The sequence below is a fragment of the Macrobrachium nipponense genome, chromosome 6 (assembly GCF_015104395.2).
Source record: "Macrobrachium nipponense isolate FS-2020 chromosome 6, ASM1510439v2, whole genome shotgun sequence".
In the NCBI taxonomy this organism is placed as follows: Eukaryota; Metazoa; Arthropoda; class Malacostraca; order Decapoda; family Palaemonidae; genus Macrobrachium; species Macrobrachium nipponense.
Window position 1 is genome coordinate 97015641 of NC_061108.1, and position 13317 is coordinate 97028957.

Sequence of the window (13317 nt, forward strand, 5' to 3'; positions counted from 1 at the left end):
TTGGCCATCTTTCTAAAAGAATCCGATGTCCATAAGATGACTACGAATCTGGCAATTTCATTCTTTAGAACTCTGTTCGAAAAAGGCCTAGCCGCTAGTACCATTACTACGACTAAATCTGCCTTAAGAAAGATATTTCAGTTCGGCTTTAATATTGATTTGACAGATTCTTACTTTTTGTCTATCCCCCGAGCATTTGCTTGTCTGAGACACGTGGACCGTCCTCACACGGTCTCCTGGTTTTTAAACAATGTACTCAAGTTGGCCTCAGATACTGATAATGAATCATGCTCATATATAACCCTTCTCAGGAAAACATTATTTTTAATGAGCCTGGCCCCAGGCGCCAGAATATCTGAACTGGGCTCTCTCTAGAGAACCAAATCACATTGATTTCCTCCCGTCAGGAGAAGTTCTGCTCTCCGCAGATCGGAAATTCCTACCAAAGAATAGACTCACAAAACACGTGGTCTCCGTGGAAGATTGTACCTCTCCCACAGGACCCATCATTGTGTCCTATCGTTACATTAAAATCTCATCTGGGCAGAACTTCTGAAAGATCTTCAGGTCCTCTTTTTATTAGAGAAAAAGGCGGAACCATTTCTTGTAGCACAGTTTATGTTTGTATCTCGTTGAGGAATTCCAAGTTACCAGGTTGGGTGCAAGAATGTTTGGTTTTGGATTTGATTCAATATGGAATACGCAAAAGCTATACTAGTACAATGTTGATATTTTGTTTTACAGGTTGTGTCTTTAGTTCATGATCTTTTGATGGAAAGGGCTGAAGCTGAAGGGGAACGTTTACAACAACTGAATCGTCTTGATATTACTGAGCAACTTGCTATTGGAGGTTGGTGCCCTGCTGTGTCTTCTCTGTTAACTGCTGCCTCTTTTGATCGACGGGATCGTCGTTATGATATGGGAGCTGCATTAAGAAATGAACTGCCTCTACGGCCGGATCATGATACGGTAGTACTTTTTACTTTGTATTTTATTTTTGGTTGAAAAATGCATTAAATTACCAGGATCTAGTGGATTACTGTTCACGACCAAATTGATTTTAGTATTTTACTATTATTTTGAATGATCCAGTTACTCTTAACTTTTTGTCTATTAACTTTTTGTCTCTTACATAATAATTATGATTACATTATTAATGCAATTTACTGAGATTGTTGTACAGTAAATGTAAATTTAGTAGTAGTACTTATATGACATTTTAGTTTAGCATACATGTTCACCTTTTCGTAACTCACTGTTATCTAGACCAGTGTTTCTTAAGCATTCTTGTGCAGCGAACCCCTTATTATGATAATTTCCCTCTTGGGTTTATAAGTGTTTTTAGGGTATAGTATATAGTACTAAAATTGCTACTGAATTATTTATTAATGGCTTATCTTCAACATAAATGTTTACATTTGACTTGAAATAACTTTCAAAACATTATTAATTTTGAAGTTTTGCCCACACATTTTAGTGAACTTAACAGCAATGTTTCCTCCTCACATCTTGAACCGTACTTAATGCGATGAATGCTACTGTTTTTGTTGATTCATTACTATTGGAATATCTGGTTCCAGTCTGCTGAGCTTCAGTCGCAGTCAGTATATTGTTACCTGATCATAAATACCACTGCCTTCTACAAAGTTGTTAAATTGCACCCATTCTAATTTGACGAGCGCCATTGTCAGAAGCCAAGAGTATTTGGTGGTACAAAAATAGGAATTTAGGACGTTTTGGCCACAATTGTTTTTAAGCCGTGTTTTGGCATAAAATTTATCTGAGACCAATGACCAAATTATCCTGTGGACCCCTTGGAACATTCCACGGACCCTTGGAACATTCCATGGACCCTTGGAACATTCCGGTGACCACACTTTAAGAAACACTGATCTAGACCCCTGGGAGCAAAGACATATAGTATGGATATTATATATAAAAATTAAATTAAAAATTGAAAAACCCTCGCTCTGATGGTTGGCAGTGCTGCATGCATTTAAAGAAGTGTTAATAACATTGCTTTATCTTATAAAGTGACTGAGAAAGGTTCTTGAGAGGGATTGGAGGCTTGTGAAATTATTTCCAGGGGAGGAGAGTGGAGGGTCAGAAGGCTGGCAGGATGGAAGGGGAGAGAGAATCATTAATAACACTGTTCACAGGAATAATCATGCAGAGGGGGGAGAGTGGCTAAGAAAGAAGTTTCCTGGGTTGGGGAGGGTGTGGGAATGCTGTGCGGGGTGGGTGGAGAGAGTAAGGCAGTTGTTTGATTCCGTTAGAGCTTTTACATTGTTTTTTCATGTTTGTTTTTTCACATTTTATTAAAGGATATTATTGCCCTGTAACTTGTAATAAAATAATCATTCACAATGCAAGAGTGTTTGTGTGTGTGTGTGAGATACTGCACTAAGAAATTCATATGTACAACCCATAACATGTTTAATTTTTTTTTATTTTGTTGGAGGATATTACTGTACTGCAACTTGTGATAACATAAACATTCACAATGCAGATAGAGAGAGAGAGAGAAACCTATACTGAACTAAGAAACACCTACATACAAATAAGCTACTATAACATGTATGACTGAATCACAAAAATTTGGAATGTGATGAATACATAAATCAAGGTAGAAGCCACGAAGGAAAGTGAAACAATGGAGTGCTGCGAGATCTTTCAACTAGAGGTCCTTTACTTACCAAACTGACATATATAAGACCATGAATGTACAAGGAAGGGTTGTATAAATAATAGATAGAGATTATAAAGGAAATAAGTACCTAGAATCCAACACACCTGGAGAATTAGTAACCTTCCCTCCCCAAACAAAGCAGGGGTACAATTTAAGAGGTTTACAAAAAGATTAAATTGTACCCCTGTTTTGTTTGGGGAGGGAAGGTTACTAATTCTCCAGGTGTATTGGATTCTAGGTACTTATTTTCTTTATAATCTCTATCTATCATTTATACGACCCATCCTTGTACACTCTTGTTCTTATGTATGTCTGCAAAGTAAAGGACCTCAAGTTGAAAGACCTCGCAGTCTTTGACCAAAGGGATCTTCATTTATGATTAAATTATGATAAAATAGTTTTGGTTTATTAATACCTAAAAAGGAATATAAAATTCATAATAATCATGATTATTAACATTGTCTTTGTAAAAATACAAAGAAAAACTTTGAATGCCTGTATCTCAAAACTTGTACGTATTGACCTTCAAATACTGTCTTCTCTCTTAGTTTTAAAGCTAGAGCATTGAAATTTGGTATATAACTTAGAAAGTCATTATACTAGGACAATCAAATGTAGTAATCTCAGGTCTTAATATTAAGTATCAAGGGAGGAGATAGAATTTGAAAAATGGTTGTTTTTGGGATAAATCGCACTGGCGTCACAAAACTGAAGGTCAGAGGCAAAAATTAATGCAGTTTGGAGATGTCAAAGTCCTGTCCTTCAAAAATAGCATTAGCTAGCCAGAGTCCTTTTGTCTGGCCAATGTTTTGAGTTTTGGCTTACAGGTAATTTAGAGAGAGAATGTTATTTTAAGTGTTATTTAATTTGGCAAAATAGGAAAAAGAAAGTAATACCCATGTTAGTGTACATTATGTAGCACACCTACCATATTGTGTGTTATGTGTGAGAGAAAAAGGGGTGTTGCTTTTTTTCACTGCGTATCTTTAAAGTATATGTATTATGTTACAGATAGGGGAAAGTAAGCTAGTTAATTGCTTTTTGCATCAAATTTTTAGTTTAAAGTGTGATGGTTGTTGTTTATAAGTATATTGAGTATCCCCTCATATAAGTAGCAATAACAGGTTTTGGGTGGTGGATGGATCCAGTCATATAAGCATCAGTATTATGTGCCATCGATTTGAAGGTATCAGTCAGGGAGAATATTTTCCATTAGTACTTTATAGCCCATAAATTCACTAATGGCAACTTTTAGACTGGCTAAAATAAAAAAGCAGGTGGCTCATGAGCTAGTTGTGATCTTGACTTCAAGGGAGCAAGTACTGCCTCTCTTTCACTTGACGTCTTATTACATATTTGCTCATAAATATACCCAGGGGTTATTGTTGGTTTTAGTTATGATAGTATGTCCGTTATAATTTGATCTAAATAAATTTACGTAAACATTTTATAGGTATACTCAGAATTTATTATGTTTTGATATTGTATGAGCTGTAATTATGATTTTACAAAATAAAATATAAATTTATTTATTAGAAAAAACATGTATAACCTGGTAAGATTTACAATTGTCTTGTAAAAGAGGCCCCACAAAGGATTGTAAATAGTAATTTTCAACTTCTCATAGAAGGTAGGGCCAATTTTTTAGAATTTTTTTCTTACACATTGTGCATTTGTATATCTTCCTTTTTCCATTGATGTGTTTTTTCTTAACCCTTAAACTCTGAAGCGGTAAAAAAAAAAATGTCTCCCGTGTGCCGGAGGTGTTTCAGAAGCGGAAAAAATATTTTTTTCAAAAAATCACAGCGTGCTTAGTTTTCAAGATTAAGAGTTTATTTTGGGCTCCTTTTTTTGTCATTGTCTGAAGTTTAGTATGCAACCATCAGAAACGAAAAAAATTATCATTATCATATATAAATAATGCGATATATGATAGCTCAAAAACGAAATTTCATATATAATTGTATTCAAATCGCGCTGTGCGCAAAACAGTTAAAGGTAACAAGTTACTTTTTTTTCGTTGTAATGTACACTAAATTGCAATCATTTTGGTATATAACACATTGTAAAACGATAAAAGCAACACAGAGAAAATATTATCACAAAATAATGCATGAATTCGTAACGCGCAGACGTAAACAAATATTTTTTTCAAAAATTCACCATAAATCTAAATATTGTCCTAGAGACTTCCAATTTCTTTCAAAATGAAGACAAATGATTGAATATTACTATACTATAAGAATATTAGCTTACAAATGCAGTTTTTGACCATATCTGACGAGTTAAAGTTGACCGAATGTCAAATTTTTTATATATATATTTTTTTATATGCAATTATTTCGGAAATAAGAAAAGCTACAACTTTCAAATATTTTTAGTTTTATTTTACATAAAATTGCGCACATTTTCATATATAAAACTCTATGAAATGCCTAATATGAAACGGAGCAAATATTCCGAGAATGGGACGTACACATTTCGGAGATTTGTGGCGGAGAATCCGCGCACGGAGGGAAGGAAAGTTTTTTTTTAAATTCACCATAAATTTAAATATTGTGCTAGAGACTTCGAATTTGTTTCAAGATGAAGATAAATGACTGAATATTACTAGACTGTAAGAGTTTTAGCTTACAATTGCGTTTTTCGACCATTTCGGTAGAGTCAAAGTTGACTGAACGTGGTTTTTTCTATTTATTGTGATTTATATGCAAATATTTAAAAAATGAGGAAAGCTACAACCTTCAATTATTTTTAGTTGTATTCTTCATGAAATTGCGCACATTTTCATATATAGAACTTTATGTAGCGGCTAATTTAAAATGGTGCAAACATTACCACAATCGCACGTATGATTTTTTCGGAAGAGTTACCGCGCGGACGTAAAGAAAATGTTATTTTTTTCATAAATTCACCATAAATCGAAATATTGTGCTAGAGACTTCCAATTTGTTGCAAAATGAAGATAAATGCTTGAATATTACTAGAATATAAGCGTTTTAGCTTACAATTGCGTTTTTCGACCATTTCGGTAGAGTCAAAGTTGAACGAAGGTTGAAAATTTGTCACTTATCATTTTTTATATGAACATATTTCAAAATTGATAAAAGCTACAACCATGGGTTGTTTTTAGTTGTATTTTGCATGAAATTTCGCACATTTTCATATATAAAACTTTATGTAACGGCTAATTTAAAATGGTGCAAACATTACCACAATCGCATGTATGATTTTTTTCGGAAGAGTTACCGCGCGGACGTAAGGAAAAAGTTTTTTCATAAATTCACCATAAATCGAAATATTGTGCTAGAGACTTCCAATTAGTTGCAAAATTAAGGTAAATGATTGAATATTACTAAAATATAAGAGTTTTAGCTTACAATTGTGTTTTTCGACCATTTCGGTAGAGTCAAAGTTGACCAAAGGTTGAAATTTTGGCACTTATCGTTATTTATATGAAAATATCTCAAAACTGATAAAAGCTACAATCATGAGTAATTTTTTGTTGTTTTCTACATAAAAATGCACACATTTTCATATATAATACTCCATGTAACGGCTAATTTAAAATGGTACAAAAATTATGTCAAAGTGACGAAATAATTTCCGAGATGTGTCACATATACTTTTTAGTGCGGCAAGAAAGAAATTCGCGCTTGCGCGCCTGCATAATGATTGTAAACAAAACAACACCTCGATCCGTGAACTCCCAGCATCCCCCAAGGCGCGTGATTCAAGAGTTTTCGGCTGGTAGGCCTAAAAGTATTTTTCCGCGAATTTTTAAAAAAACTTTTGTATGTCGACGTAAAATACGTCCAGTCGGCACCCGAGAGACAAAAAATGTTGACGTAAAATACGTCCAGTCGGTGTTTAAGGGTTAAATTGGCCGACCTCAAAATTTACCCGGCCTGGGGTGCTGCATGTTGATTATTTTTTAGCCTGGCTCTTAAGGGTTAATCCAGATCTGTCTGATAATTGAGGGATTACTATTTTTATCATATTGCACCTCACAAAGTTATAATTTGATTATATATTTTATTTTTTTTGCATATAAAAACAAAAATCTTGTTGGCTTTCTTAAGGCCATCCATAGATTTTTAATTTGACCATCCCCAAATTTTTTCATTGAATGTGATGTTGCAGACAAAGTTATTTTGAGTATCAATAATTACATTTCTAATGGTTTTAATCAGTTTCATTTTTCAACCAGTAAGTTTAAGTTGCCAATATTTATATTAATTTTATGTGAAATGAATAGTCATTATATAACTTACATATTAATATTTTTATGCAATTTTGGTAAAGGTCTAAATTTGGAGCTGAATTTAAAATAAGATTATCATCATTAAGAATATCTCGATATCCTGTTATTACATACTCATGAAAATCATCTTTAAATCTCCTGGCTTCACATGAATAAGGCATACTCCTGCTATTAAAATTCTTGGCAATCATTTTATGAATAAATACAAATATGTCTAATGTTTGTGATTACTATTTAAAAATAATTTTGGGGTAAGTGTGTTTTAATTCAAGACTAATGATTTAATTTGTATTACTCTAATTAAGTAATTATTTTGTTTTATATATTTTTGGGCCTGTTCAGATCCCATAGTTTTTATTTAGAGGGTTTCAGCTTTTTTATGAGTTTAAGCTTACTTATTTTTATATATTGTATGTACTGAATATAAATATGTATATATATCTTACAGGTGGACAAAGTTGTGTCAGCAATGGATAGCATGGTTGAAGTTTGTCGCTATCATTTTAATGAAGCTTTACCTCTATTGAGACATCTTGCTAATACATACGATGATTTAGCATATAAAGAGCAGTTTCAAGATGATGAAGGTGGCTACGGGCTCTTTAGAGGTTTGGCTGAAATGATTCAAAAGCTTATTAAGAATATTAATGTGAAGGAGGAGTTATGATTTTTTAAACAAACTTACAACGGTTTCTGTTTATGACTTTCAAACAAAGCACAATACTGATTAATATAATTTACAAAGGTCTGATGTAAGCACTGTTTTTACTGTTGTACATTGACAATTGTGCTTCCAATACTATCTCTACATATGTTGGTCCTTAAATTTATCAGCATTGCTCTGGTGCTAGTCAGTATGAATTACAGATGATTTTACTTAAGATCCGTCAGCAGCTAGTTAATCTGTACAAGACAAATGCTCTCATTTTACAGAAAGCCAAAAATAACAATTACTATTCTGTAGAAAGTGATCAAACAGAAAATGGAATATTTATTATAAAGTGACAATTAGCTAAGTCCCAGTTCCACGTTGGCCGAGTGTATTTCGCGCTCGGCTACTAATCCGGTGGTCTGAAGTTCGATTCTCGCCTCGGCCAACGCGGAACCAGAGGAATTTATTTCTGGTGATAGAAATTCATTTCCCGATACAATGTTGTTTGGATCCCACTAGGTAACCAATTGGTTCCTAGTCACGTAAAAATATCTAATCCTTCGGGCCAGCCCTAGGAGGGCTGTTAATCAGCTCAGTGGTCTGGTAAAACTAAGAATACGTACTTAACTTAACCCATACTTGTTATGCAGTCTTGGTTTGGGAGATGGAGGGATAACCCACACATTTTGGCCTGGAGGAAGCATAATTTGTCAACTCGGCCAACTTGAAATAAGTATGTGCTCAGAAATCTTTAACTTCAATCTGTATTTTCTTATAAATTCTTTTGCAAATTTGAGATTTTTTAAGATTTAACAAATGTGCAGTGTCTGTGGATTCATGCACTAGTAGTCAGTGTGAATGATTTCACTTATTATAATTACTGACTTAAGAATAATATTAATGATTACAATCAATTACGTACTTTAAGTAGATTTTCAGCACAGGAATGCTGAAGAGAAAATTATGTATGTGTTTACATGAATTAGGATCGATGAAGGGAATCCAGATCTGTGAAAGGAAACAAATAAATTGATTGTAATTAGAACTCAAAAGATCTTGGTATAGTAGTAGTTAATCATTTTTATCATTAATAATGTAGATTTCTTGTCAGATTTATGGTGTATTTTGAGCTCACTGCGCTTCAATTTAAATCTTATGTGATCATGAATAGTTATGCAGATTGTGGATAAATGACCTTTGAAAAACATAATGTTATTATGGATTGTTTGGACATGTTAAGGTGGGTTATATCCCCATGTACTACAAATAACCCATACTTTTTTTTGCTCTTCTAGCATAGCATTATGTTGTGTACTGGCAGTATTCCCTGTGTTGAAATAGTATTTATTGAAGGTCTGGTAGTCAGTTGCTGAATTAGGTTATGGTTGTGACCTAAAATTTGTGTTCATAGCCAGTTACAAATGCGATTGTCAGAAGGGAGAGTATTTTTCTTGAGTTTTGCCTTATTGATATTCACTTACCAAGAAGTTGCATTGGGTTTCAGCTCTATGGTACAGTTTCAGGTGTGACACAAATCTTGGTACATATGATAATTAGTTAGGTTCCAATGAAAAGTTCACGCTATTGTGAATTCACACAACTCGAATTGCGTAAGTTCAGGGTATTACTGTATTGAATATTTTTTCTAATATTCACTACAGTGTATTCGTATAAAACCTCCCAAAATGTAAATTATAATGATTGGTACACATGCCTGCATATTTAAAATTATTTCTGTTGTATTGGCTTGAAAATTCAGTAAGAGCACATAAATTTGTATAAAATACCTCTTTTAAGCATTAGGAATGGTTAATTGGGCCAGTATTTTTTATTACATCGGAAGGAATGTCATGATATTGCAGGGAGTGGTCGTTTTGTTAGGTTATGAGAACAGTTTTATTGCACGTCCAAGCTACTATACAGTATTTATTTTGCTAAATAAGCCCTATGAAGGTTGAAAATATGAGTGAAGATTCTTGTAGGGGTTTTTAGTAGCACTTTGAGGTTTTAAACTTGAGGTAGGTTTACTAATAGTAATTTTTATTGTGCATCTCATTTTCTGTTTGCCAACCTCCATTGGGATGAGTGAGGTGAAGGTAGGAGGGCGCTAAAGATTATGATCAGTTGGTTTGTAATGAAGTATGTTTTATGTAAAAAGATTGTATGTAATTTGAAACTCAGAAATCATAATTAGCCAGAATCACAATTTAGGAGGAAAAACAAAGCAGCAGAGCCTTTTAAGAGCATAGAAGATCCAGATATTAGAAATCCATTCCCAAAATGACAGACAGTGGAGCATATGATGACTTTAGAATGCCAGGTTGTTTCCATAAGTAATGGCTGCAACCAAAGACTTAGCCCTGATTAGTGCATTCACCAAGTGCCTGAAGTGTAAAGGTGGGAACTCCAAGCAATGGCGGGTGACGTTATGATGAGCAGGAGAATGAATGAATAGAATCTTGTGACGTGTTGCACACAACCAATTATAATAATTGGACTTGGTGAGAAACATCTGCGAAAACTGTGCCCCAACCATAAAAAACACATGAAAGAAACTTTCTAGGGCCAAAGTAGAGAGCATCCAGTATAACTGACATCAGAGAAGAACAGGATGCTTGAATTTTAAGGGTATGGATTTTGATCAGAGAGATCTTGTGTGCAATATCTGTTTACGACCAGGAATCTTTTGAAACTTGACATGAGGAGATGCCTTGAGAGATTTTGATTCTTGCGACTCAGGAGAAGTGATTGATAAAGTTGCAATGGGCGGAAAGATATAACCAATGGAGGCACAATTTGAAGGACCCACAGAAAAAAAAAAAAACTAGGAAGGGGGTGCTGGCAAATAGCAAGTCAAGCTCAAGCTTCCAAGAGTTAATTGTTAAAAGCAGGAGATTCACAGCCTCAAACTTCAAAGCAAACAAAAGTCCCTCATGAAGCTGAGGGTACTTTTGATGGGCAAAAACTAATGGAAATGCACCCTTGAGGTGCAGAAATCAGTATGCATAAAAAATTAGTTAAACAGTAAGAGAATCTGTGAAAACCACAATATAGAATTGACTTGAAGGCTCATGGATTCCTGGAACAGCAGGAACGAAAGTTCAGAAAAGCTCAGAAAGTTTTGTTAGTGTTGGGAGCATGTTCCCTCTGAAGACAGGTGAAGAGAGGGTTGGGCAAAGATTCATTAAAAGAGAAGAGCGAATGCAAAATAAAATAAAATAAAATTTCTCAAAGAAGAAATAATTTAACATGTGACCCTTTGATCAAGTGTGGTGAGGACCCTGTACATTTTACTGACCATGAATCATGTAAAATGTGTATGTAAAAGGCAGAGGTTTAGGAGCTGCCATCCATGCAATATCTGCTGACACAATCTCTGGAGTGCCACCATCTTCAAGGCTACACCTGATGATCACCATTGGAAGATGCCCTTTGAAGGGAGGTAGGCAGCATCAGTACAGGGAAGCCTCCCTATATGAAATTCAAAAGACCTTGACAAGGATGACACATACTGAAGCCCTCTGTAACCGGAAAATTGATTTACTCTGTACAAGGACACCACCAAGGGAGACCTGAAAGAATGGAGATTCTACCATTTTGCTAAATGAGAATGCTGAGGCATGATTGAGATAACAGTCCTCCCTAAAGTTAGCACAAGAGGTGGGGAAGTACATCTGTAAGAAAAATGTTTTAATTCACTTAGTGTAAGAAATGAAGACAATGGACTAGAAATGACTACAAATAGTGGTATGGAGTGTAAGGCAAACTGCTACCATGAACAGAATAAAAACTAGAATTAGTGTTGTGTAATCTGCAATGGTATTTGTACAATTTATGACCATAGATTTGCTTGTAAGGGCCATTCATTATGGTTTTCTCTTTTTTTCTATCATTCAGAGCAAAAACTAAAATTGATTATTGCAGTGTTTGTGATCACTGATTTGATTGTAAAGGTTATTGATTACAGCATTACCCTTGACTTGGGGTTCTTGTTTATAAGTTTTGATGATATTTGGAGGACATAATAAATGTTGCCACTTACAGTTTTTTGAACTGGTCTTTAAAACCTTGGTGGAGTTTGTTGTACTGCTTATGAACTTTTGAAAGTGCATTTCAGAATTAGTATTTCCTGAGATGTGTTACTCAAACTTTTCTCATTAATCTTGTGTATTTTAAGGTTTTAAGCATTTTAATCGTATCATATATGGATATTTCCTTGTGGCAAGAGTTACAAGGAAAACTTAAAGTAGGCATGTTGGGCAGGCTGTTGATTATAAGCCATCTTTTTCATAAAGAAAAAGAGAATGAACTGTGTTTTGAATGCAGTGAACTGAAATTAGTGTAAAGTCTGTTAAATAGAGAGCAGACATATTTTGGTCTTTCACATCATGCCTTATATCATCTCCTTTTTTAGGGCAAGTTTCTAGAGCATTCCATCTTGTGTAGTAGTACTTGGAAAAGTACTTGGAAGTACACATCTGTAATATTGATGGCCCATAATTCCACTCTGTACCTGATTAAAAAAAAAGAAATATAGTCTCCTAATAGATAAAGATTCTGTTTAGTAGACTTTAGAAAGTTCTTTGCTGATAGTTTGTGAATATATTACATAATTATTACTCTTAATTCTTATCTACAGTGTTTTTGACTTGATTCTAGCTATTGACATAACCTAATGGTTTATTACTTTTGATTTTCTCATAATTACTGTACAGTATTTTTTAAGGCTTTAAAACAGCCTCATGGTTATATATGTTTAAGTATATTGTGCTTTATAATGCCATTAAAATAAACACTGCAGAAAATATGTTTCGTATATATAAGCACAAAGGTTAACTTCTTGAACTGATGGTTTTTAAACCAGCAAGGAAAATAATATTTTTAATACAAAATTTTAAACTAAATGCAAAAGTTCATAGTCATGCCTGTATATGCAACTAGAAGCATACTGGTGATTTAAGTTGCTTAGGATGACCAGCCCCAAGAGAACTCAGATTTTTAGCTCAGTAATCTGGTTAATTTTTTTTTTATACCTTAACACTTGAGTATTTTATGATAGACATATAGTATTTTCAAGTTTTCATGTTAGTCCTCATTCTCATAGAAAGACAGGGGCAACTGTGATCAAGTAAAATAAGAGATAAATTGATGGGCTTGGGCAGGTACTTAAAATGTTGGGCTTCATCAGAACATCGACTAAATAATAAGTGTATTGCTCTTTATTATGAAACTGTCACTTAGATGGAAGTAATCTGTTATGCATCATACAATTAAAAGCACATATTTTTTCCATTTTTTGTTTAGTGTTCATAGAGAATTCTCCATTTCTGTTGTGCTGACTCACTCTCAGGTCTTGATCATGTTATAAGTGTTTTTGTACTCTTTACATGAATATTTTGTAACAAGTACTGTGATATAATTTATGTTTTTGTCTATTGTATTATACATTCTTCTAAAATTTCATCTATTCAGACTTGTTTTATTTAAAACCAACCAAACTTTTAAGGAAAACTTGGTGTAATTAGAGGGCTTTTGAATTTTTAGGATTTCTTTCCCAATTGAAGATTATGTATCTTTGATTTTAATTACATGTAACCCATTTCTAGGCTTGATTTTTTATTACATGTTACCCATTTCTAGGAAGTTTACTATTATAGAAGTAGCCACATAAACTCTTGGAAATTTTCTCCAGTTTGAGTCAAACTGTCTGTC

General features: G+C 33.9%; 1 protein-coding gene across 4 annotated transcripts in view; it reads left to right on the forward strand.

Annotated features, from left to right (window-relative positions):
• The window catches only part of LOC135216410 (nucleotide exchange factor SIL1-like), a 131872-nt gene extending 118796 nt beyond the window's left edge, over positions 1-13076 (forward strand). For all 4 annotated transcript variants that reach the window (XM_064251700.1, XM_064251703.1, XM_064251699.1 and 1 more), the window contains 2 exons: positions 745-969; positions 7402-13076. In XM_064251700.1, the coding sequence (XP_064107770.1) occupies positions 745-969; positions 7402-7620 (444 nt within the window). In that variant the 3' untranslated portion in view covers positions 7621-13076. The remainder of the gene's footprint in view (positions 1-744; positions 970-7401) is intronic.
• Positions 13077-13317: the final 241 nt, after the last annotated feature.